Source organism: Atractosteus spatula, chromosome 3, assembly GCF_055471065.1.
Source record: "Atractosteus spatula isolate fAtrSpa1 chromosome 3, fAtrSpa1.hap1, whole genome shotgun sequence".
NCBI classification, from domain to species: domain Eukaryota; kingdom Metazoa; phylum Chordata; class Actinopteri; order Semionotiformes; family Lepisosteidae; genus Atractosteus; species Atractosteus spatula.
This window is the reverse complement of record NC_142708.1, coordinates 2,493,582-2,521,245: the sequence shown is the minus strand read 5'-3', so window position 1 is coordinate 2,521,245 and position 27,664 is coordinate 2,493,582. Positions and strand designations below refer to the sequence as shown.

The 27,664-nt window shown below is 42.2% G+C and overlaps 1 protein-coding gene across 2 annotated transcripts in view; it reads right to left on the bottom strand.

The window, feature by feature from the left end:
• arb2a (ARB2 cotranscriptional regulator A) overlaps positions 1-27,664 on the bottom strand; it is a 185,845-nt gene that overhangs the window by 50,547 nt on the left and 107,634 nt on the right. The window contains exons 9-10 of one of the 2 annotated variants that reach the window (XM_088911644.1): positions 18,159-18,275; positions 8,918-9,002 (exon numbers count right to left, since the gene is read on the bottom strand). In XM_088911644.1, coding sequence (XP_088767770.1) covers positions 8,918-9,002; positions 18,159-18,275 — 202 coding nt within the window. The remainder of the gene's footprint in view (positions 1-8,917; positions 9,003-18,158; positions 18,276-27,664) is intronic. The other variant, XM_088911645.1, reaches the window with a different exon arrangement.

The following is a 27,664-nucleotide window of genomic DNA, read 5'->3' as shown; positions in this document are numbered from 1 at the left end:
TTGTTGTTAACTTGGCTACAAAGATGCAGTGTTTCCTGTTTATTAGCGCTTATTAAAACAAGACAAGGTCCTCGTTATAGCGATGTGCTCACAGCACTAGCAAAAAGAGCGACATTAAATTAAAAATATGAAAAGCATAAAAAGAAAATTACATTTTGATTGCCTAGAGCCAAGCATTCCAAAATATAATATTGACTGCAACAGAAAATAAAACTGGAGAGGAATTACAGCAGCAATTTTATCACAGGATAAGGTAAGTCAATTAATGGTTCATAGTTTAGTTTGTGTACTGGTAATTGTCTGACAACTTAAGTAATATAAGAACAAAACTAAGAAGCTAATAATACTAAATTCTCTACAGTATAAATGTCTTGGCAAATCTGTCTTTAGGTTAATAAGAAGATTACAAATGATCCAATATTGTACCAATTGTTTAAGTGATTCTTTGAGCCATAATTTATGCATATCATCCTGGCCGAAAATAAATTATTTCCTAAAACAATACCCTCTATTTTAGGGTTCATTTTAGCAAAAGCTTTTCTAAAAGTTCCATACCTTTCAGAGTGTTAAGAAAAACAAATGGATCTCCTCTGAATAACCTCCTTTGCACTGAGGAAACCCTTAGCTCACCATTTGTCCCTTTGTAGCATCCCAAGCTGTCTGAAATTGAAAAGCACCAGAAAAAGCTATAAAATAATCACCCCTGTCTTAAATCATCCTGACGCTTTGAGTGTAACACTAAATAAATACAGGACCACTGCTCGTGACACTAACATGTCTCTTACTTCTCTTCCACAGGCATGCTGAATCAATGCAGATGGGAACAAAAATTCCACGGCCCTAGGTTCGGTTTCTATATGTGAAGCTGAAGATTGTGGATGCATACTCAGGTTCTTAACCGAGTTTAAAAGACAGAAAAAGCAGCGTTGCCACTTTGCAGCGTAATCTCTTTAGGTCTCCGGGTACAAACAGTGCCGGGCCTGTTCGGTACCGCGAGGAGAGACCTCTCAGGAAAAGCAGGCTGCTGTTGTAAGTTGTCTTGATGGAGCAATAGGTGACGCTGTTCCATCCGATCCAGAATCTCCAAACCAAAGGCCTAGTCCTGTGACTGCACACACTGGGCTTTAGGATGTCCCATCATTCAGATGGGACATTCAATTATGATCTTGTCTGCCTGGTGCAGAATGGCCGCTGTGTGTCTCCCAGGTGGGGCAGCTGGTGCAGAATGGCCGCTGTGTGTCTCCCAGATGGGGCTGCTGGTGCAGAACGGTCGCTGTGTGTCTCCCAGGTGGAGCTGCACTTCAGTTTTAGATGAAGTGAGTCTCCTCATTTTTTTATTAAAAAAAAATTCATAACGAAAAAAATAAAAGCAGGAAATATAGGAAGGTTTTTCAATTCTAAGAAAATTTTACAAGCATCCTTTAAGGCTTAATAGTCCTTTGAGACTTTAACCCGTACTGTAACAAAAAAAGGACAAGACTGAGTCTCTAGCCCCCAGGCCCCCAGTAAGGCCATAGTGAAGAGAAGAGATGAAGTTCAGACTGTTGGCAGCGCAATGAAGGCCTGTCCACGCTAAGAATTTAAAAACAAAATAGCTGCTTTTATTCCGTATCATAATGTGAACGTGCTCATCTAATGCTATATTCGGCAGCCAGGCTCAAGTCCAGTTCTAAAGCAGCATGCATCAGCGAGCCCAGTTCTCCTCCAATATCCCAGAAAGACATGTGACAGCAGCACACGGCCCCTGCGAAAGCTCAGCTCAGGCTGTGCAGGGCGGCTCCTAACCAGCATCGCACACGTCTGTTTACAGTTCGCGATGATGAGGCTTCGAAACGGCAAGGTGAGGAGTAACACGGCGAGACGGCGGAGTCAAGACGCGCGATCAATACCCGCACTGATGAAGCCGGCGGAGCAGAACTTCGGAGCTCAGAACACACACTGCCATACAAAACCTGATGAGATATTCCTGCACCAAGTCAAGTCCTGGTCTTCACTGCCGGACAGAGAGTGTAACTCAGCTGTTTCGATGAAGTCATGTACACCTTGAGCTCCCATAAATACCACCAGCGCTTCAACGTGGGTGGCTTTTCGGGGTGCGGCTCCAGACTGCTCTCAACAGGCCTGGCACTAAGGAACAGAGGAACCCCTTTCCTCCAGCACCCACATCCCACAGACATTAAACCTCAAAAGCTTCGGCTGACCTTCCAAGTTGCTTAGCAACTGGTTTCCATTTAAAATTTCTAATAAAGAAATCTCAGAGAACAGATTACTGCTGTGATGTTGCGAGAAAGGGAGCTCAAAGATAAGAGGAGATCAACAAGGATACAAAAAGGTAGCAGAGAGAAATGGTAAAGCTTTTTGTCTTTCCAGCTGGGTCTACAAATCCTGAGTGTCCTCTGTAAAAGGAGTGAGGTGCAAGCAAAGCACCCTCCTGCCTGGGCACGGATCACTGCCACCTTTCCAAAAAGCCAGCAAATTCTAAAAAAGATAAAGATGTTTTTCACACCTTAGGTGGATAAAATCCTTATCTGTCAAGACTACAAGAGAATATCGCAAGTGAAAGATGTTTCAAACTGTGCATGAGATGTCATACAGGTCAATAATAAGGAGTGCAGAGCTGCATTAACTCAACAAATTGCATTTGCTTCTTTAAATATTCAAAGTTCAATGGACGATCACTTTTATGTGCGAGACAAGATGCACAGCGATTCTTACAAACGTTGCACGGCGATTAGTTTAATTGAATGTAATTTATTAATGTAAATATGGTATTTATAATGTACCATATTTATAATACAGTGAAACAATTTCATATATAATATTATTTTACACAGAACTTTAAAAGCAGTGCATTTATTTTGAGTTACAGAGTGACTGAACTCACCAAAAGATAACTTTTCTTTAACTGACTTTTTTAGCAGTTTACTTGAATGTGACAAGTCCAAACTTCGTTACCACAGTTCTCCATGGTCAGTTTAAGCAGAGAAACAGGTAACATCTGATCCAGTGTGATCATTCTGAAGAAACAGTATGCAGACCACATGAGTACTGGCACCTTGTACCTGAAACAAGGTTATCCGCTAATGTGGTAATGACTATTGTTTGGTTAAACCCTACATTTTGCAATAATACCATTTCCTCAGTTTACTGAACACTCATTTATTCTAGCAGGCGGTAGATGAGACGTTCTAGTTGATTAACTGAGGTGCCTATTGCTGATATCCAACAGATATCAACAACCGAGGCACCTCGAAATAAGGAAAGAGGTACCCTGATCAAAGCTTCAGCTACAAACTACCATGGCATACAGGGGCTTCGGTTTTATTAACCATCTCGAACCCAGGTCCCCGGCTGAGGTTTGTCTCAGAACAAGACAATTATTTAGGAAGAAGAAGGTCAGCACCAGGGTAGTCAGTAACATTTTAAAAAGGTGGCTTGAAAGACAGGCTTCAGAGACAACAAAACAGGCAGACATTAGTCAATCAAAATAAAAAAGTGAAACAGTTCAAGGCATATTTCAATGAATGCTTGTCAAAACACTCAGTGCAACTTCACAGGCCCTCTCTAATTTGCAGCTGCAAGCCACATTACTTGCAAAGTCACAGGATTACTGTAATTTTCTTTCTTGATATTTTAGGGAAGAAAGGTTTCGATAACAGGCAGTAATCATATAAGTCTCTGTGCCACTAACCAACAGATGATAACTAAGATGATACACAGATAAAGTTATTTTTATCCCTAGTTGTGACATTTTTTCTTTCTCAGTGGCTTCGATCTGACCCCCTTTTTTTAAAAAAAAAGACAACACGAAGCTCTTCATACTGGACCATATATCTCAGTTGCTCCCTTTAAATGTAGGCTCTTTGCATAAAGACACAAGCCTGCCAGTCTACTTCTCTCACCAATGGATCAAAGATGTTTAGGACCTTTCTCACTTCTGAAGAGGAGCAGAAAACGAAGGCCGTGTCTTCTGATCTCTGATTACCGAGAGGGAAGCAGAAGATGTCGGGGGCTCTATAAAGCTTTCTCTGCTTCCCTCCGGGAGAAAAGAGAAATGAAAGACCCAAGGGCACCCGTGGAAAGAGGATGGGAATAAGAAAAACAAACCTCACCTGCAGTGAAATCCAGATTCATATTAGACATAAACAGCCTATGGTAATATAATAAAAATTTGTCAAATGAACTTAAGACAGCTACAGTAAATGTGGGCAGTGCTGAGTGAAGAAACATGAAAATTGACGGAGACAGATGGACAGACAAAGCCTTAACTAAGGTCTTGTTTCCTCCTATACTGAGGAAGAATTCACCTCAGTGCGTTCTGCCTGCACCGCTGAGACACTGCTGTACAGTGCCCTGAGCTGGTGCCGTCTCTCTGTTTTTGTGGTACTGTTATGTGGGACCTTGCGGTTAAACAGGAGCCTCCCTGGCAGGACAGTAGGACAGGAAAGACTGAACTAAACTGCAGCACACCGTTCTCGATTCCTCACAAGCTTTCACAGACGTTCTGGGCAGCCGGGCTGAGGTGTGTCCCCAGCGTTCCCGGCGCTGGACCGGCAGCGTAGCCCAGGACTGCAAGCAGGCTTAGGCAGCAGGGCGGCCCAACCCTACAGCATCGCCAGGCAGCAGGCTCAGCGGCGAAGGCCTGTTTAAGGGCGGCTGGCTAACAACGCCGGTGCCCGGCCTCGCGATTCTGCTCTGCGGTGGGGCCACGAAAGCGCAGGTCAAAGGTCAACCGTCAAAGGCGTCTGGTTTAAATGTGATGTGGAAACAAGCTGGCGCAGATATCGTGTCGCGAGTTGACACCAGGGCAATGAGCTCCTGCATCAAGGACAACGTCTGCTGATCCTGACTCTGCACAGGAACGAGTACATCACGCGTGGATAAGTGTACTGGAGAAAGCAAGATGTGCTCATTCACTTAATTTAATTTCTCTTATATTCATGTTATACTGCAAATTGCGGGCACTGAAAATATCATATATTTTTTTCAGTTAATCTACTTACTACCTCATTAATCATTGTATAATTGCTTTGAGATAATACTTATTTCTCTTACAACTATTTGCATGTTTCAGAATTTTTTTTATGAAAAAGAAAATCACAAACCAATGTTTTAGTTTTAAACAGTAAATATTTAGAATTAAAAATGTAGCTGTAATTCAAATATGATTATCCAAAAATCTGAAAAACAAAAATGCAATTATGGATTAATTAACAGACAGTATCCCAGATTATTTCAATAAAACAGTCATTCAATTAAAGTGTACTGTAGGTAAAAACTAACTTATTTTTGTTAATGATTAATCACTGTTTACTCGCAATATTTTCTTCCTCTTTAATTAATAATCAACACTAGCAATGATTAATCCTTTAAGAGCAGAGAGAAACCTCCATTTTTATACAGAGGGGTTTCAGTCAGACAGGCTTATTTCTACTGAAAAGGGAAACAGACATTTAAATGGGGATTTTTCTATGCATCATTTACTTTAACAGTTTATATGAAAAAAAGGATAAATTATTTACTCATACAAAGTACCTGCAGAATGGGTTATACACAATGGTTAACTGTGAAACTAAGGAAACTGCAGTCTTACAGTATGCTGCAAAAGGGTTGTTTTGCAGTGCAAAAATCAAGGTTTTTCAGCTACCGGGCGATTCAGAATCCCTGCACACGCTATCAGGTCAGGTGTCATTTCGGCTCCTAGAGTGTTTTGGCACCTTTCTATATCCGTCCCCTTCATTCACACCGACGGTCCCTGACCCTGCAGGGCTCAGGCTGGCCTGCACCAGTCACAGCTGGGACAATGAACTCCTCTGTGTTGTCCTCTCCTATAACAAGTCCATTTTTAGACAGATCAGGCCACGGCATCTCGTCAGGGAACATGTTCATCGTGTCTGCATGTGTCCAGGGTCGGGACGTTTCTCGGAAAGCCTTGAGGCGTGTTCCTTGCCATGAGCTCACGGGAATCCACCTCGCGCCACTGTACAGTAGTGCGCCCTGCCAAACCGTTCAGTCATTCTGCAGGCCACTGGCAGGTTCCAAGTGCTCAGAGATCAATGTAATGGGCACTTCTCCTTTTGAAAAGTATTATCTACTGGTAATGTAAATATGGCGAGATTTTATGCAGGACAAATCATTGGGTCCAGGCAAAAAAAACGACATACTGTATGTCCCAACACGTACAGGAGTTCACATGATGACATGGCACTGGCCCAGGGGACGGTTCTGTGTGTGAAGGGCCCCTCTCCATCAGGGGTACCCCATCCTAGGGAGTCGATGTGTCTACAGGTATTCTAGGTCCTGCAGAAAACCTACCATCAAGAAAAGTATAACTGGCACTTTACTCAAAAAGTATACAAACACATTTGTCAGCACAGTACTACTAACTGACACACTACTCAGGCAGTACTCTCAAAGACATGTAGGTCTCAAAGATCTGCGTATCACAAAGACACAAGGACCATGAAGTGCACCTGGGATCCTGTACCGTGAATTTAACGCAGTTGCTTACTGGAGGATAAATACGTAGAACTCAAAAAGCAGGATGGTTACAGGTAATATACATCATAAGATTCTCATTTTGCTTGGCAATCCTCCTCCTTCGAAATATTAGCATCAACAAGACCACAACCTTGTCGTATAGCACTATGAACTTGTTTAGCAAAAATGCACTTTAAAAAGCTTTATATACTCTCTCCGACATTTTTAACCTCAAGTCAAACAGGCCAGCAGTGGAAGCCCCCTCTGAAAGCGGCCCTGCTTGCCCAGAGGAAAACTGGACACCAACCGCACTTCCAGAAACAGGCGAAAACGGTTAAGTGTTTTCGACAGACGTTAGTTTCTTCAATAGCCTTCAGCTGGTAACTGTCTTTAGCTGGATTTCAATGGGGGCGTTTTTCTAGTTCACAATTCTCTCAGCACTGCAGTCCCTTCAAATGACTCTGGGTCACAACCAGAGGACGACTAGAACAAGAGATTTGTTCCAGTTTTATCTGCATATTTAGGCTGTGTCCTGTGTGCGAGTAACTGATAAAATTCTGCCAGTCTTTTTAACAGTCTGCCAGGGCTGCTGCAGTGACCTTCTACGAAGGCTCCTTTTGAAAAAAAAAGCTACCCAGCGCACAGGGAGAAATTCCAAGATTTATCATGTTAAAAACAATAAACAAAGACGTCAACAGTGCCCTCAGTGTTAAGCCATGCTGGTATGAGTGTTGCTTCACAGATGACTGAGAGCAACAGAACAGCTTGTCTCCACCTTGTTATACTCCAAACACCATTTAAACCAGCGTGAATACCACCGCCACTGGTATTTATACCACACATTGAGAATTTGAACTTGAAAAGTATGTCATTATTAACTTTCTCCCAGTAGACACTTTTTATTGATTTTTTCTTCCTTTTGAACTTTTTAATTCTCTCTGTGTTCTGTGTTTTCCCCCACTAAGGCATTTCATTTAGCCAAGAGTGCTTTTTCAGCACAGGCACTTAACTCTGCAGCGTTTGGGTGTCCTGTTCATGAGTGATCTGTACAGAGAGGGGAAACGCACCCTGAACACCCTGCCCCACCTGTCGGAGGGGAAACACTCAACATCTCTGATTCAGCCTCCTTGCTCCACACCTCTGGAACTCACTTCCTGTCAAACTGAGACATGTCAAATCTGTCAGTTTTTAAATCTAGACTTATTTGTCTAGTCAGGCTTTTAATTAGTGTATGCCTTTTCTCCCTTTTGCACAATTTTTATCTCTCTCTTTATTTCTATTCAGTTTTATTTTGATTTTTTACCCTGTGAAGCATCCCAAACACTGTTTTTGCTTGCTTAAGCCCTGGTGGTGTACGTATACAGAACTTACTTTAGAGGGAGGGGAAGAGCTAAGTTTCTGTTTCACAAGTGGACAGTCAAGGATTCCTCATGGACCACAAGTTAAGAACTACACATGAGGAATTTAACCTTCAAAACTTACAAAACAGGACAGGAGTCAACAAAGAGGGGAATCAATGTGGTACCTCAATTTATCGCCCCATTTCTTTCATTAACATTGATCAATTTTCATCAAGCCCAACACATAATTGTGGAACCAGATCTCAGGCTGCAGTGGGTAGCCATTGTCTATAATGGAAGAAGAATTCTAGATACCCAAATAGCACAAGCTCTTTTAATTAATAAAATAAAATACAGAATAAAATACAAAATATTGCAGAGAATCTGGGCCTTTGGAAACTACAAAAAAGTTTTACTTCAGCCCAAGATAAATCACAAAGTATAAATAAAATAAAAGACAAAAAAGTCACAGCAGCAAATGCTTCCAAAAGCCAGAAGAGTCTGACGCCATTACTGCATTTTCCTCTGCCCTCAATATGTGACTGATTTCTTTTTTTGTGCAGTGACTTCAGCCAAAGTCATATCTTGCCAGCTTAGCAGCTTCCCAATGACCATCTTAAAACAACTGACGAGAGCAACAAGAAAACAAGGGCAAAATGAACCCGAGATTCCAAGATGTGTTTTATATTCACAGCTTAACGTTTCAAATTACTACACAGAAAGAACAGAATACGCTTGGATTTTCTACTATTATGACGATCAATAGACGTGACATATTTCTCGATGATGCTTCGGTATGACGTTGCTTTAGAAAGGTCAGATGACTTCTTCTTTTACAGCCTCTGATTTTCAGCTACATTACATTCTATCAGTTTTTATGCAAGACAGCATAACTAGATCAACGGCATTTGATAGTCCAAACATCGGGTTCGTTAAGAATCTCGAAAGAACACTTCCCTTGCCACAAATCTCAGAAGCACCTTTTCTGGGGGCATCGTGTGCAGTTGTCAGAGACGATGACAAACATGATGAGACCATTCAAGCTCCTGAGCTCCAAAGAGGCAGGAGACACACAACCTGACATGAGGGGCCCGTACCTGCAGAGACACGCGGGCAGTCTGGTAACATCGTTTCCACGGGGGTGTCCAACGGCTCCGCGCTCGACACCCAGTTACAGCAGTGCTGCAATGACAGAAGACAATTGCACAGAATTAACCAGTTGTGAGGGCAGTTGATGTGATTTGCGTTCCTCACAAACCAGACGCAGCAGGAGTGGAGTAAGCTGTCTGGACAAGACAGTTGACCCTCCTTACCTGATATATTTCTTTGATTGATTGGATCACTCATTACCAAGGCACTGAAAATGACCACATTGTCTCCTATGAGACTATGAACAGATATTTGTCTACCAACTGTGATCTATGAAACGTGTGCTGTGCACTCCTCTGTGCACATTTTCACATTTCATTGCAAGGTCCACTTTAAGAACTACCATCGAGAGCAAGAATGATCGTGTGCTAAACACAATTCAAGACATCTTTTAAAAAGAAGCATTTCTCTTTAATCTTGTGAAGTTGAGCTTGGAGGAGGTAAGAGAGAGTGACACGCCCTGGACGAACCAGGGCCGGGGCAGATCAATACTGTCCAAAATACAAATACAAAAACGCAACTAGACGAATAAACCTAAGAATGACAATGCAGACAGAATCCCTACAGAGCAGGGTGCCATGTCTTTACTAGGAAGCACAGGGATACTGTGGGTTGTAACAGAGAGCGACCAGTGTGATTCTAAAGAAGTAAGGAGGTTGAGTGGCCCACTCTCCCATCAAACCCCTGAAGCACGCTCGCACCCAGACCCCTGACATGCCCTGGGGAGAGATTACAGCCCTGCCCAGCTGTCAGCGCCGAGCCCTCCCCCACTTGGGCCCACACTGGCACAGCTGGATCGCCAGGGGCCCCTCTGAGCCTGCAAGGCTTGGTCAAATCCCTGGAAAAACTCTGACGTTTGTTTGCGTGAGGAAATGTATCCCTGTCACCATTAGCCTTTCCTGGAAGTGTTTCAGTATGGGATGTTTTACTTTGAGTATTTCTGAGGCTTCACTGCCCGTACTCCTGCTCTTGAACTGAGATTCATTTTGCACCCAATATTTTGAAATGCAGAGTCCCTCTGGCTGTGTGCCTGCTCATCCTTATTGGGCTGTGACCCAGAACAGGTGAACAACACTGTCCGCGTATTCCCCCTGTACAGGAAGCAGGTTATACAGATTCGGTTATATGGAAAGTCGACAGATTTTAAGAAAACACAGCTGGCTTCATTGGGACATAAAAATATTAACGGAAGGGTTTTGTTTTGGCCTTTTGATCAGTAACACAATGGTCAAAAAGCACTCACTCACATATGACACAGAGTTCGGTTTGGATCAGTTGGAAACATACTTATCTGTTCCAAACTGTTCCTTTTTTCCATTATACCCATTTATTTTGCTAGTGAGCAGAAACACTTTCTTTGTCACTAGATTGGAGTCTGCTTTTTTCTCTCTCCTTTTTTATTCTTTTTAACCCTGTCAATCGAGTTAGCAGAAATAGTCGATTGCTAATTCAGCAAACAAGCACGTATTGTGTAATTTTAGATTCTTGGTGCCCTGGTTGGGCACCATGGAATCCGTCCTCAGTTTGGTAAGATCCCTGACTGGTAGATCAAGTGTTTTATTGTATTTTCTTAATTCATTCTGTCTGGAAGAAGATGTCAGCTGTGGTGCAGTGAAGAGAGGGATTTCAAAGGCTCCAGTCCCCACCAATAAAGGCTGGGGGATGGCTTTTCAATAGATTTGTCAAGGCAACCCTACTGTTCTGGGAGCAGGGAGGGCAGCAATAACATAAAGGCAGGGTGGGTGTACGGGATTAGAAAGTGAAGTTCACAAAGAATGGCAGGTTTTTTTTTAAGAAACCGTAGATCAATGAAACTATTGAACGAAGGGAAATAACACGAAAACAAACAGCCTGTCCCGTAGTGTCTCTAACAGCACATCGGACCAATACAAAAAAAAGATATTATTTTTGCGAATATTGATTAAATGAGGAACACACTCCCAAAAACGCAAACATCCTCTCACATTACTCTGCCGTAAAGTATCAAATAGCTTTCAATGACATAGGCAAAGGTACTACATACTGCTGCAGTGTGTGCAACACATCTAAATGAAGACAGCAGGCGTTAAAGTCAGAGGAGTCTCATTTCTGCCGTCAAGCGTGATAATAAAATACCATACAGAGACTCAAAAAGACAATCAGTCGGATCACGGCGCAATGGGCATGTCTTTCACCTGCTCAAAGTGAATGAATGATGCCACAGCACAGGACCGGCTGCCCTACTATAATTCTGCAGGTAAACAAGCATGCAAAAGAAACACAACATACATATGTATGTTTAAGAATGCATAAGTATGTGTATGATAACAATGGCACCTAAAATAAAAGCCAAGTTCTTTCTGACTCCAGACTGTCACCTGCAGGAACTGATTAGACGGCAGTGCAAACGGTGCTTTATCAGAAACCTTTTCTGCAATGTTTGTTCCTAAATTATAAGAGCATACAATGCAAACAGCATGAGCTGAGTGGGACAGGGCTATTGTGGCCCGAAAGAAAACGCTAAAGCAGACATTAACTTGTGAAGCGTTCGCCGAAAACCCCTCCTGACCCGGTCTACTTATGGTGGGTTTTTAATGACTATAATATAGATTAAAAGCAAATTCATTAATCTAGAACATCAGTCATGAATTTGACATATTGCTGCAGTTACTGTGGATCAAAACAACATGCAGACAACTTTCGATATGCCACACTGATTTCTTTTGTGGTACAGGAGTGGATTTTCTCGTCCCTTGCTATATGAAAACCATTGATTCCAAAACTTCTGCTCATAGGCAAAATCTCGTAAAGCAGCCCTAAATTCCCATTAAAATACATGTAAAAGTCTTCGATTTGTTCCACGTTTTCGTAAGTGAACATAAACCAGCTAAGTTTACGTACTTTTCAGATGCATTTAAATAGTTCATTTTAAAAAATCAAGAGCTAAATGGGGAAATTAAACTGACAAAAATCGGTATGTACAGTAGGTATTGCTTGTTTTAGCGAGCACTCATAAGTAAAGTGCTCGCTTAATGAGGGATGAGTGTGTGGCACGACGCGGGGGCGTGCCCTGTGTGGAGGCAGTGCCCTTCCTAGAAGATGTCTTCCATCTTCCTAGAAGATGAGCCACAGCTGGGCAGGTCCTATAAAGGCACACTGGACACCCCCTGATGGGACGAGCAGGAACACCCCCAGAAGGGGGAGTTTTACACTGACAGCCCCGGAGGGGGATTGCACCCTTGTAAGGCGTTCTTTTTCGCATGATGTATCTTCACTGGGGCAAGCACACACGCACACGCACGCACACACCTTTTTTCACGCTGTAAGTTTTTGTTTTGTTCTTGCCTTACGCGCTCGCTAAACAGGGTCAGTCTAGTCTGGTCACCGCTGTGCTAGTGGACCTTCTTTTCCCAGGCTGGATGTCTTAGGTGTATTAAACTACGAATTGGCAAATAGGACGCTTTCTTTGTCAAAAGTGCATCAGGTCCAGTTACGATGCATTTCAGCAAATCTAAAGGAAGCATCACGTAATGAATTAACATTGTATTTAGACCCCGTGTGAGGTACATTAGATTTATGAGGTGTAATACATATAAATAGAGAAAATATTAGTAATAAAAACAATATAGCAATGAAAAGCACACAATGTTAAAACTAATTTAAATATAAACCCATAACACATGAAGTCATACATAAAGGTAGCTTTTCACTTCTGTGATAATCACTATTAATCAGAAACATATGGCAAATGAAGGAAACAATCCTGTAGGGGAAAACTGCAGTGTTGAGTCTTAGCGGGAAGTTAACAGCTATCATAATTGCTCTGTATGAAAATATAAATGGCAGGCAGGTGTTCAGTAAAACAGCTAAGAGTAATCCTACCTGTAAGAAATTCAGAAGCATTTCTATCTCTCTTTGAATAACAGCACTTATTTTTCTAATTCTACAGAATACAATCATGAGACTTTGAGTGTAGTAAAATAAAAGCTATTAACCTTTGACATAATTACACTAGATAATTCCAGTCATTTAAAATATCTTTCATACCCACATGACCGCAATCTAAATAGCAAAGATACAAGTCTACCACCAGCGAATGTCTCAGAAAAGAAATGATTTAAAATAATTTAAAATACCTTTATCTTTTTTCCACAGAAGCAACATTTTATATACTTAAAGTATAAACATTATATAAATAATACTTGAAAAATTAAATCTGCTTCATTTTATGTAATTACAGTAAAGAAAATTAATGCATATGACAAACTTTTAAATAGAAAATTCACGAAAATTTCTTGCAATTAAAAAATGGAAAGCATTTTTTTCATTGAGTAGTGTGATTGTGCATCATTAGATTCAATGTCATCTGCCAAGTGTTTTTCCAGCGTTGAATTCTGTACAAGTCTCTCTGAATTTCCTTCGTAGCATTTGTAGTGTTTGACAATTGTCCTATTGGAATCAACTGCAAACTATTTAGCTACAGTAACTAGACAACAACTGATATAAATTAGAAAGATCAGTGGACCAAATACAGATCCCTTTGGTAATTCCAGAATTACAGGTAATTCCAAATACATCACCCAGATCCGAGCAGTCACCCATTGTCTGTGTTATGTTTTTTACCTCATATCCTGTTCTCAATCCAGACTCACACATTTCCCCAAATGTCAACCATCTGCAATTTAGGAATTAACCTCTTACGATGAATGTTTTTCAAAGCTTTTTGACGATTTAAATATACCACATTGTGTGCACTGTACATCTTCATTACTCAAAGACGTCCGGCAGGTTGTTTAGGCAAGATTTTCCCTTTCTAAATCTGTGCTGGCTGTCATACAGAATCCTACTGAAATACAGATGATCCACTAGTTCTAATTATCTCCATAATGTTGTCTCATGTTTACCTGGTATCTAAATAGAATAAAACTATCCTATTACCATATCATTTATAACGCATCATTAATAATGATGTCTTAAGGAGGTCGAAAAATTTAGCAAAAACAAGGACCCTGAGACTGAGAAACCGCGCATGTGGAGCACAAAGGCACGTGTGACCCCAGTCGCAGTCGGAGCTCTTGGAACTCCAGCACTCGGATTTCAAAAGCGCCTCGATGGGCTGCCAGGCAAAGCAAGTGCTGCTCAGGTGCAGAAGATCGCTCTCCTCCGAACAGCCCACATACTCCGCAAAGTACCGACCATCGGACAACAGCAGGAGGTAAAAGGTAAAACTTTAATAATAATAATAATAATAATAATAAACCAGTCCATCGCAGGGCCAGCGCAAGCCAATCATACATGGGTACTACTTAGAGGCTGGACACCGGCCTCTAAATTCTTAGTTAGTCTTAGTCATCCCGGACACTGGGATAACTCCCTACTCTTATAGAGAAATCCCCGGATATCTTTAATGACCAGTGAGAGTCAGGACCTCGGTTTAACGTCTCATCTGAAAGACGGCACCCATTACAGTAGAGTGTCTCCGTCCCTATACTGGGGCATTAGGACCCACACAGACTGCAGGGAGAGCGCCCCCCACTGGTCCCACTCACACCACTTCCAGCAGCAACCATAGCTTCCCAGGAGTCTCCCATCCAGGTACTGACCAGGCTCAACCCTGCTGAGCTCCAGTGCATCAAGATGAGAGCTGCAGGGTGATATGGCTTCTGGCATAATAATAATAATAATAATAATAATAATAATAATAATAATAATAATAAATGATTTCCATTTATACAGTGCTTTTTATTCCAAAGAAGTTTACACACAGAAGACTCACTGATGATCTTTAATAGCAAAATAGCGAAGACCTTGTTTCAACATGAAATCTGAAGAGCCGAACCTCCAGCAGCCCCAGTGACTGACCTTGGGCAATGGGCACGCCACAGCGAGATCCCTAAATCAGTCAGCCTCTCGACCGGCTCCAAATTCCCAGCCTCAAGAGAATAATTACAGAAGTCCGACAAAAGAAAAAAAAGGTTGTAGTATTGGAAGAGAATTCAAAACCCAACGTGTTCTTCGCCGGAGGTTCTAGTCTTAACTTCTGAAGCCCTGCTGGCTGATCAATGAGTGGAGGCAGGGAGGAAAAAAAAGCGAACCAGAATAAAAAATGTATTAGAAAAAATCCCCATGACAGGTCCCAGACAGTGGGGTGCATGAAGGTTACCTGAACTAGAAAGGAATATACATTCTTATCAAGGAGAGAGTCAGATCTGACTATGCTGGGCATTAACACAGGTGAAAACTGAATCGGAGAAATGGCTGAGATTAATGCAGTCAAATAAAAATGGCTCAGACGGCACTAATAGCCTGCAGATTATATGTATTTTAAACCTAGCTAGCAATTACAATCTATTCTTATTCTTTAATTATTATGATTACTTAAATCAGAGAAAAGGAAATAAAGGACATGGATTTCCTGCCCCTCGAAGCGCACTTTGTGACACAAAAAAGTCTTAAGCTTTGTTATCGTCACGTGAAATGTTTAATAAAGAAATCCATAGCAGCAGACGAACATGTGAAGTGGGACACAGTCCATCTCCCTTTCCGCCAGCAGGCTCATTCATCTTGTCCATGAGGGAGCGTTCCTTGGTCTTAAATTGGTTTTGGGAAGGATTGTATTTATACTATAGAAGGACGAGATGTGAAATATTACTATCTTGAAATATTGTTAAGGTTTACATGTAGACATCTGATTACTACTTACCTTTGCATAATGTATTCTAAGCTAGAACATAACAATTCAACAGCAGTCAATAATAAAAATCCAGCCAGGAGCAAAACACTATTTCCACCACCTCGGCACAAAGAAAGAGCTGCAGCTCAAAACTACTTTTCTCCGTGTTCTTATCCCTGGCACTCCTGCCGCAGATGAAAGAAACAGAGCCGTGAACTGCAGCCAGTGATGAAACAGAGAGACACACACAGAGAAGGAGCTGCTCTTTTTGTACTGAATAAAACACCCATCACACAGATAGAAGAGCAACAAAAATACAACTCGGCGCAGGAACAGTGAGTTCAAGGTCCACCTTTTGAAAGACCTCGCGAATATAAGACACAAGGCTTGTGAGAAACCACGAGGGGTCATTCAGGGGCCACTCCTAGACTCATCCAGGAGTTCACTACTGTTGAAAGAAATCTACAGCACTAGGAAATAAAAGGGCTACGTTAAACATGATCCTTCTTCCTGTTGTTGCGTTTTTTTATGCATACTCATGTCCTGTGCCATTCTGGTTTTCTTCCCAGACTCCTGTTTTCTTGATAGCGGTTCCAGCACAATACACAGCAGCACCTGAAAAGGTTTTCAGGGCTGCCCGTAACGAACTGAAAAGGGGAGACGAATAAGTGCTGTACATTTCTCTGAGGCCTGGGCTGAGGCACTGTGCTCAATCCTTTGGGAATACGTACGACTCCACAAAGTACTTCCAGACCATCCAGGACTCTTTCTGAGCAGTTAGGCTACAATAGTACTGTATATCAAAACATCATCTCTGACACCCAGCGTTCGCACTGGAGATAAGGTGGGTGAATGAAGGTCTGACTTTACATACCAACTCTCGCTCTTTATAACCCCATAATACAGGCATTCACGTGGACACACACTTCATTTTCCCTTTCAAAAATACACTATTTCATCCATCAAGATTTAAAGACACTTAAATATGGCTAACAATTCGAACAGGCATAAGACCGCCTCTTTCATACCCCATGGAATCTCAAGGTTGGAAGTCAATAGCTCAGATTTCATGTTCTCTTTTTTCTCAGTAAAGACCACACCAACAGAAAGCACTTAATATTCCAGTTACAGTCATGATTCAGAAATCGGAAATCTGGCACAGGCCGCTGCAACCTTGAATGAAATGTCCGCAAGAGTGCTCACTGAGGAATACGGAGAGCTGGTTTAGCAACAACTGGATGAGCTGTTGTAAGGAAGGAGATGGCATAGCTCTGTGAGACATTTGCATCTTTGGCTCTGCTCTGCCCATCACAAGGGATACACTTTCAACAATTTATGTGCATATTGAGTGATCACAGGTGTTGTCAGCGGCTGGAGAAAACAGAGCCGAGGTCATGAAATAAAGGGCAAAACTAAATAAGGCAAGTGAAACAACAGACTGGTGTTCGAATATAAGGCAAATGAGAGTAGTTTTTTATTTACAGACAAAAAAAATAGAGAGAGATGTCAATCAAAGGCCCTCTGAAAGACAGCTTTATTCACAGGATGTCAAAAAAATGAAGTGTGGAGGCTTTTCAGTTCAGTGACTCCTGTTCCTGCTCCTTCCAGCCAGCAGAGTAAGGCTAAGATGCACCAGGAATGGGCACAGGAACATTTTCCTCTCATCTACCACTCTTTGTGTAGACATTAATCTTTTCTCCAGGTTGCAAGTTTCTGCCAATTGACCAGTTTAAGAGTCTTTATAAAACCCCAAAACTCTCTTCTATTATCTATTATAAAATGTTCCTCTTACACTGACTTTAAGAGTTGCTCTTTCTAGGATTTAGTGTTTCCTGAATTGCATAGGTGTCCACCATAAGGACCATAAAGGCTCTTAACTATGTGCACTTGCATGTGTTTTCATTTTACCACGACCCTCACCAGGAAAAGCAGAGTGAAAACGGATAGATGGATGGTGTATTCATTTTATGTTACATATTCCAGTTTTAATAATGACATTTCTTTTATTTTATATCAAGCTTCCATGACTTTAACATGGCAGACAAATACTTAAGTTCCTTTCTCAGTTCAGACCCTTTCAACACCACTAGGGACTTAAAAATGACTACTAATGAGAGGAGGCCATTTGGCCCATCTTGCGTGTTTGGTAGTAGTTAACTACTAACAGTTAAGCAGGATCCAACTGTTTCTTTGATAGGACAGCAGTGTCAACAAAATGGCTGGTTAGCCAGTTGCACAGTCCCACAACACTTTGTGTAAAGAAGGGCCTCCTGTTCCCATCCACATAAATATGTGATGGAGTCTTTTTGACAGCAAAAAATGACTTTGATGTAAGTTCAACCCATTCAATTGTATGCAGAATGCACTGACACTATTTTTATTTGCTGTGGTATCTTATTACATATGTTTAGCTATGAAAGCTGAAAGAAAAAAGTAAACCGATTGCAGACTGAAGAACTTAAGTACTAGAACTGATGAAAGATTTTCACCGATGCTTGTGCACACAGCTACAGTGCTTTAAGGCAAAATCATCTTACCTCCTGCATCCACTCCAAAATAGATTTGCCGGCTTCCTGGTGCCAGAGATTGTGGACGGAGTCTGTCATTGCTACTGCACATACTCTGTTCTTCACCTCCGCCTCTCGCTGAATCATCTAAGAGACAGGAAGACAACAGGGAGCAACAGAGTTTTATGCCTGCTCATGCTGTTTCACACCGCCCCAAGAAGACAAAAGCTACTGCACACATGCACAGTGCCACATGAAGGTGGCAAACAAATCTGCAAACCACGGAGGTAAAATAAAGAGGAAGAAAAGGAAAAGTCTCCACTGACTGGAAGCTAAGCCACACAGGTCAGCATTAGGCATAGGGACTTCCTGGAAATAAAGCAGGGGTACAGCTCCATCACCCCTCTGCATCCTTCCCTGACCGGCTCTTCTGCGGTTTCAAAATGCTTTGAGGTCTCTGAGGACGCTCTTTTACATAGAAATAGAAGACAGAAAGTGTTCTGTCTTCATGTCATGAAACGGTCCTTCCAGCTGCGTGTGAACGTCTTGGAAGCTTGAGAGGTGTCTCCTGCGTGCAGCTCTGAAATGTGCTTCCCCTCTGCCAGTGTCAGTGTGTCCAATGGAAACCTGTAAACGTACAGGCGCAGAGCAGTGTGTTCTCAGTAACAGCACACTTGCAGGTCGAGTGAATGTAATTGCATCCTAAACCATTAAATTTGCATTAGCCTTTTCTCTCTACCTTTTTAAGTAACAATAAACACATAATAAACAACTTGACGCCATCTCACAAAAAAATGGAATTCAACCTATGGAATTCAACCACGGCGTGTATTTGTAAAGAGCAACAGGAAAGAAGTAAGACAATATAAGGTCAACGGTTTGGATGCTATACAATTCATTGGTTTTTCAGCACATCAAAGTGTCTGGGAGTATCTGAATACAGCATACATACCCAGTTAAATTAAAGTGGGAGTGTGCAGAGATAAAAGGAATCTATTATGATACCAAGAACTAATGCATCATCCTTCTGATAAGCCTATCACAGCTGCATGGCCAGTGTGCAGACAGAGAACAACATTCCCACCAGCCCAGGCCAAGAGAGTTAAATCTCCTGCAAGAGACATGAAACACGGGCAAATCAAACTCATTTGAACACTGAATGCATTTCTAAAAGGAATTTCCTCTAATTACTCAAGGAAAAAAACAGAGATCTAGATATCATTTTGGCATGATTACATGCCCCTCCTGAAAATCCAAGACAAAACTCTCAGCATCTTGCAGCATCTTTAAGGTCAGATAAGTAACAGCTGAACACAGTTAAATCGCAGGCAGTTCCGACAGCATCGTAGACAAACGTGTCCTGATGTGCTGCTTCCAGAAATTGAACATTAACTATTATCTATCAGGGGAGGTACCCAGGGATGGAAGAACAGCTGATGTAGAGCACAATAAGAAGGATGAGAAAACCGGACCAAGTCATTAAAGATCAATATGCCTGACTTCTGTTGCATGTAAGAACACAGAAACAATTATTAGGTCTAACTCATAATAATTAGAACTAATTATTAGAACTTTGGAAGGTTTTAATTTGCTATTTGTTTGGCGTTTTTTTAAACCCATCCAGGTAACGCTCAAGCAGTACATGCTTCAGGGATCAGACGAAACAGTGATGGCGAACACTTGCCACACACTGTACACAATCAAACGCCACCTGTCTGGATTAATCAACTTGATGCCAGTGGGACAACTAAAACTTGGGTGCATCTCCATTTCCTTGAAGCAGTGGTGAATTCAGCATTAAGAAAACAGAACAAATACTTCAGGCTCCATTTCACTGCTGTCATACTGTAAATCCGAGCTGGCATTAGAGTGCTGCCATATTTAACGCAAGGAGAAGAGACTGAGATGTTTCCAGGAATGCAAAGAATAAAAGCTTCAAAAATGCTCCTCAGCTCAAAAACCAGTACTGGTGTTTGTGCTTCAGAGAGTCACTGTCTCTTTACACACTATATCTCTAGAGCCTGGCATTAACATACATACTCTATTGCATCACTCAGGATTAAACCTGAAAAGCACCAAAAAATGGACAAAAATGTTAAAAAGTAATCGCAATTGTTCATTTTTCTCTCAAATCCCTATTTAAAGAGCTGGATCACCCACCCAGTGCTCGAGCTGAGACTGCACTTACCCCTCAATCTGGAGGCGAAGCAGGACAGCTGTTTTTATCAGTGTTCTAATATAAAAACATGTGCAAATACTTGTTGCACAAACCAATGGAGACAGATGTTGAAACATTTGCTATCTAGCTTGGGCCTTTCATGTTAAGCTTCAGCATCTGTATACAGTAACAAGGCAAGGACAGTTTGTTGGGGAGAAAAGTAACAGAGATATCTGACTGCACTAAAGAGCCATCAGAGAGGTGAAGCTGCCCACTTATCTATGGCAGTGCCAATGATGTGTGGTGCCAAGAAGAGTTGGCACAGCCATAATGAAACACACTGCCTCACACAGCAGTCAAAAATTAATACTGATGTTAACTTATTTTATTCTTTTGCACAGTGTATCATGTGATATTTAAATTATCCCACTTTGACCCAGTTATCTGTAAGATAAAAGCTTTTATATACAGTATGTACGGTATGGCCAGGACTTTGGACTCCAACACAGTCTTTGTCCATATCACACGCACAATATCACACTCTTCAGCAACACCCCAGACATGACAGTGTGCACAGAAGGGTCACCACCTCTTGGGAAGACTGTCACATTTAAATTGAGTCACACTGGTGACTTACTGTGAATGCTACACAATCGAGAAATGACATTCAAAAAATAAGAAGGACAAAGATTTCTGTGGAGACTGCTCTCCAGATGTCTTCATGAGATTGGTATGAGGTCTAGATTCTCCACGCAGCAACAAGACCTGTGCTGGCACTGCAATAAGCACCATGATTAATTTATGTTAATGAAAATACCAATTTAAATATAATACATCTGGTATTATCAAGAGTGGTAACATTTTGTTGAGCAGGAAGCACCTTTTGGTGTAAAATATAGACCAGTCCATAAAAGTTAAAGTAAGTAAATCTGCAATAGCACACAAATACACAAAAAAAGTTCAATTAATTATGTCGGTATCATTATAGGAACTTTGCACATAAAAACATACATCTGTTCTGCGATACCTGTTATGTCCTTACGTGGAGTTGCACTACTTTGATCTATCACTCCTCCTGGCCACACCGCCCAGAGAGAAAGCAAGACATTTTGGACATCACTCATTCCTAATACATGAACGACTGTACTGTGATATGGGCATAAAGTGTGTTTCTGAACATAAATTCACATAGAACACTTAGATGCATACATACATTACCACACTCGGAGAGACAGATGTACAAAACACATCCACTCTGTTACAAACACTGCACTTTCACAGAGGAGAGGTGAGTCAGAGTAAATAATTAAGTCTGGAAGCAGTATGTCCATTGACCCTTTAAAGGTCAATGCAGGTTACAAGGCTGTGTGCAGACAATGATACACACAGTCTTTGACAGGCTTACAGGCAGCAAATAAGAGGGCAATGCAAAATAAAATGCAAACATGTCCAACTCCAACGATCACAACCTGTGGGAGGTTGTCGTTATTAATGCTACAGCAGGCTTCTGTTTTGCAACAGAGAGAATTTCTGTGTGTGTGTGAGACACAACTATGGGTAACACCTGAATAGCAAAAGGAAAACTGAATCTGGTTCCTTGGTCACCCTAACCACAGTGAATATTTCCCCTAATATGCAACTGATTGGAGTTATCAAGTAACTAAGCATGCAAATTCTGGGGTAACCAGCATCCCACACTCACATTCCTTGTGTTCTGAATTGCACTGTGGGTAAACAGGCGTTTTGCTGATGATGTCATCAACGGCCTCAGCCCCACCAGACAGCTGAAGCCATATGATCGTATCTCACGTCTCCCTTTATTCTAAACCCACAAACTAACGCTTGTTTTACATGTCAATAGATCTGAAATGTTTGAAAAATGTAAATGCAAAATGCACACTCTCTGCAGTATAGAAATTAAGGATAGAAATAAATACACCACAGAAGAAATCCTTAACGGGAAAACAGACGTGCAGTCCTGACAAATGTGGTATACCTGTTTTCAAAAGCAGTGTGTATAAATATTAATGCTCAAAATAAAGATGCATTACTTGGCGAGTTCCCTCTCCACAGTGCACTCTGTTACTGCTTGCATAGCCTATTCTGCAAAAAGGCAGAGGCTGCCACTGATCCTCAAGTGCTCTGAAATGGTTAACTAGGTTGGTGAAAATTTAGCATGTTTAGGAAATTACTTGTCTGATTCGGCTTAGAGCACATATCAAACATGAATTTCTGAGAGCATCCTTCCAGCCCTGACCACGTCTTTCAGCTCCAGATGAACTCAATTTTTTTTCCAAGTGTTATTTTCTTTACAGTATTCTATGGAAGAAATGGTTGCTAAGAGACCCCAAAAATCAGTAGAAAACCCAATTAAGTAACAAATAGAGAAGCTATTTCTAACCAACTCGCCAAAAGCACTTCTCTGATGGGGACTAAATCCAAGAACAGACGAGGGTGAAATCTATGACAGACACAAGCCCATCCCCCCCTCTTTGTCCTCTGCTTGACTTCTATATCACATCTTAAGCGTTATACAGCATTTTGTACTTTAAGTAGCTTCAGAATGTAAAGAAAGCTAATTGCAAGACTTAAGCGAACCAAAATCGTATTTTCACAGATAAGGTGACCAAAAAAAATATTAATCCTGTTTATTCTCAAGCAATGTTTAATACCAAAAGAAATAACATAAAGACAAATGTCCCCAGACATGATAAGAGTGTAATTCCAGACAACAGTTATTGTTGAGATAATTCTCCAAATTTAAACGCGACTATAACTACTTTAACCAGTAAATACAATAATAAGGCTAATCATTTTGTGATTTGATAATTACGTGTCAAATGCAGTGAAAGCCGCAAGATAATTAGGTAAAAACTGAATCATAATCCAGAATATCCTTCCTGAGGGAAAACGAGCTAGAGATATTCCTGATCACTCTGAAGAGAATAAAAGAGCAGGAAATCTTGGCTTTTAAGGAACTCTTCATCTCAGAGAAGGAACATTAAAACGTTAGGAGAAGAAGAAATCTATAAATGACCGGTATGTTCATCTGCACATTGTCCTTGAAGTGCAAAATTTGAAGTTTATATGTCTAAAATCTGCTAGGAAGGGCACTCATCTCCCAAGTTCTGGTGTGTGGTGACTCACTGCTAACATGTCTGACCACCCCATGGCTGGCAACTAGGTGAAAGGTTACAGTACATGTTACATTTTAAAGTCATGTACCTGACCCCGGGATACAGCACACAAACATAAGAACACGGATGCTTTCTTACATTCCTAAACCGCTTTAAAACCACTTGAATTCTAGGATTGACCTGGTGATTTCCCGGTGACCTGGAAGCGTTCGCTCATCATCCTCAATCACAGGGCACATCGGTCAAAAACACTGGGAGCCACAGACCCTCTTCCAGGTATGAGTCTGAAAACGCACGCACTTCTTTGCCCCGGCTGGAGAAAAGGACTTCTCTTATCTCCAGACAAAAAGTAAGAGACTGAGTCGCAGTATTTTGCCCAAGAATAGCTGCAGGACAAAGCGTTTCACTTCTGTATGCTCACCCTACCCCCCCCCCCCCTTCCACCCCACCGCTGTGTCACAAACAGCAGAGCGAGACTGAACCTGCTCGGCTCCTTCTTGGGGGGCTGGAGACGCACACTCGTGGGCCTCTTAATCAACAGAGGCTTAAGAGCATGTGATCCCTTTATACCTATGCTAATTTGCTGTCCTCAATGCCGCCCGAGACACGAGGAGATGAACCCTTTAAAGCCTTCAGAGGCGAAGGCCTCTGCCCCGGCGCGGCGACGAGAGGTCGCGGCTCACCCTCCGCGCAGCGCAGCGGGCTCTCGAGGCGAGGGGCCTGTGACCGCCGAGGTTACGCAAAGTCTGCACCAGGCGGCCTGCGGACGGGCAGAGGGTACGGCCCTTCCTGCGTCCAGCTTGCTCAGACGGCAGCAGCTGGGCTCCGGACGAGCCCTGCCACAGGATGAGACAACGCTCGCCTTTCCCGTCCTTTGAAGGCAAGGCCTCAGCTCCAGCAACCTTTGTCTAACGTCAGGAAGGAAAGGCCCGTGCGCTGCCAGGGCCGCTGGGAGCCCGTGTGTGCAGACTGAAACTGCTAAGGTCACATGCATTTATGGAGATAATGCTCCTGGTCTCCAGCTAGCCGCATGGCAAGCCATGATTTATTATCGCAGGCGGACAGGAGAGCACAGCAATAACTTCCTCTTCCTTTCCTGCTCTGCCGCTGGAGGCCACGTGCAAGGGACAGCAGCGCAGGGCGGAGGGGCGGATGAAGGAAAAGCAGGAGCATGAAGTGTCTCGGTGATTGACACACCGGATACCGGAGCAAAGGGCCACTTTCTACAGTAACGTCAGCGGGGTCACGAGGAAAAGGAAGACTAATAAATATTTACTGACACAGCAGAAAGTGGTCGACACCTACTGGAAACAAAAGGATAAGGACATAGGAGCGGCTTGCTTAGCTGCAAAATGCCAGGAAGCCTCACACGATGCACATGTTTCTCCGCGTCCGTCAACAGAACGAGGACAAATACAATTCAGCTGTCGAGTAGGTGTCAGGCAAGCGAGCTCCTGTGCGTCGAAAGACTCATTTCCGGTTCAGAGTGAGGAAAAAAAACAAAAACAGCATCACCTAATCTTCTGGATTCCAAAGGTGTTAAAATCAGATGTGGGCGTATCTTGGGCTAAAGCTGACAAGTTCTGGTAACTGATTATGTTAACTAAGACTCTTGCGAATACCCAACACACTCCCCTCCGCTCTTGGGCACTAAAGACCACTAAATAAACCACTAAATTCCCTTAATAAATTTAAATGCTCATATTGCAATTTGAATACAGCCAATGCAGCTAAATATGCATTAGGTCCCAATAGCTGTTTCTTATTTATTTATAGTAGTGTTTTTGCAGATATTGAAAAACATTTCTGACAGCTGGCAAATCCCTATATGTCCAACCGGCGCTGGACAGACAATCGTGCTGCATAACTGCATTTTTATACTAAACGAAGTTGGTGGACCTACAGTATTTGCATAAGGAATGAAAACCTGCCACTGATGATTTTAGTGGAAGCATTGCGAAAACATGCTAAACTTTACTCTGTGCAGTTTCTGTTTGTGGTAATTAAGGAGCTTGTAAGCTGTTCATCCACTTTAATGCGTCATAAAATTCATTATAAACACAAACATTTTATTTAACACAGATTTTGCGATCCAGTATTAACAATCACTGAATAAAATTTTATCTTAAATCCGAAGAATGTCAAATCAGGCCCATCACCTGGTTTCAATGCAAGTGGTTTTCCTAAACTAGTGAGCCCTCATCAGTGCTCTCTCCAGTTCACGGCTCCCCAGCGCGTCCAGGTACTGTAGCAGCAGGGATTCTCACATCCAGGCGGGGAACCTGTGTCCAGTGGAAGTACAGAGGCCCCGTCCTCCCCAGACAGATACCTGACCAAGGCCACAACTGCTCTCAGACCACAACCTCCAGCTGGCCAGTGCTGGTCTCTGCTGACTGTCCCACCCCCTTCAAATAATTCTTCTCTGAATCTCTGAAGTATTGGGACCCTTAGCAAAGTAGTTTTAATACAGTTCACTCTCTAATAATCAGTTTGTTCAATTCGAACTTTTTATTCATTATTATTTTTGCAGCTCTCACAGATTAGTTACGTCGTTCAGGTGGGGAGCTGCGTCAGCACGCGCAGGCTGCAAAGGAACAAGTAATAGGTTTATTCCTGCTGAAAAGAGAAGAAAGAAAACACAACTGTGGAGCCTTCTTTGGCTAACTAGTTATGTACCTCTTTCCTAGTTATTAACACAGCTTCATGGGATCATACTCCTGTGCCCCGCAAACATTTTCTTTAATCGATAATGATGACCAAGCATGACAACATGTGCTGCACAGGTGGGGCTGGAGAAGGTGACTTGATTAGAGGCAGAAGGAAGAGCAATCGTCTCTGAAGGCAGAGAGGACAATGTGTGGGAGTGATCTTCATGTTTGTTGCAAATATCAAGTAGGAAATATTAACAAATCAAAAGCTTAAATATTTATTGATTGAAAGAAAAAAAGTACTTAGTACTTGGCATGGCTTAGCTAGTTTTATTTCTAATTTCTAATTAGGAGTAATTTCTCCATAGAATGAAATTACAGTATCACTGATAATTAAAGCATTGTCTTAATTAGAGGATATTTTACTTAATAAACCGGATACAAAGTGCAATGATAACATCTTCATCACTTTCAAATTGACGGTGATATTATTAGACATTATCTTAAAAATTAAATTAAAAGCTATTTTAAAATGTAAGAATATTGACTAGGTGCAGTCTTCACTTGTCTCGCAGACCTAAGGCAGAGCAGTAAAATAGAAACCTAACCTCAATATTTTTCCTTTCAGTGCTGGGACTTGCTGCCCCATTAAATTCTCCTTTCCCATGTGTCATCTCACACATTTCCTCTATGAAATTCTCGTATAATTAAACTTTCTTAATGATTTATAAGATATAATAATAGCCGTAAGTATTTCAGAGCAGGTTAAACTGACACCCTTTAAGCACACACTGGGGATGACCCTGTTTTAGCACAGTTTTGGATCATTGACTCGCGGCTGGAGAAAGTGGATGAAAACACTCATGTCATCTCCGTAAAAGTCCTGCAGAGCCATAACTCACGCCGCCGGGAGCACTGCCTTGCTGTACCGTGAGTTGGGCTCCCCTGGACGGGGCTGAGGAACAGAGCAGCAGCGAGCCAGAAACGGAAAGGTCTCCGGCAAAGAGGAAAGACGGACATTTCAAGCTTTTGTCAACGGAGGCCCGAATTAGAAGTAGAATTACTGGGGAATTTTTCCGCCATTTTTTCCCAATCATTTGTTAACGATATAGTACGTGGGCAGAGGTTTTAACAGTCCCCTGGCTTTTGCAGAAAAGAAGACATGAATTCACACGAACGTTATAACCAAAGAGGCGCGGCCAAGGAGGGTGCATTCTGCAGGCGCCCCTGCCCCCTGCTCTCCACACTCGTGGTGCTCGGGGCGCCAGAAAACAAACACGGAAAACACCAGGACGTCTTGCACTCCCCACCCACCCACCCACGATGGGAAGGAGGGAAGGAATCTGCTCCAGATCCTGCCCTGAAGTGCACACAGTCACAGCTGAAATTGCCCACAAACGTCTTTAGGCCTGTCACCTTTTAATGAGCACATCTAAACCTTTGTTTTGGATCTAGCTCCACACTAGATTTCGTCCTCATTCCGCTTCTTTTTATTGAGAATATCCAAGCACGCCGGGCACAGCTGGCCTTATAGCCGACACCACGCGCCAGACCAAGAACGACGCATTCTGCCCACCGCTACTCAGATGCAGA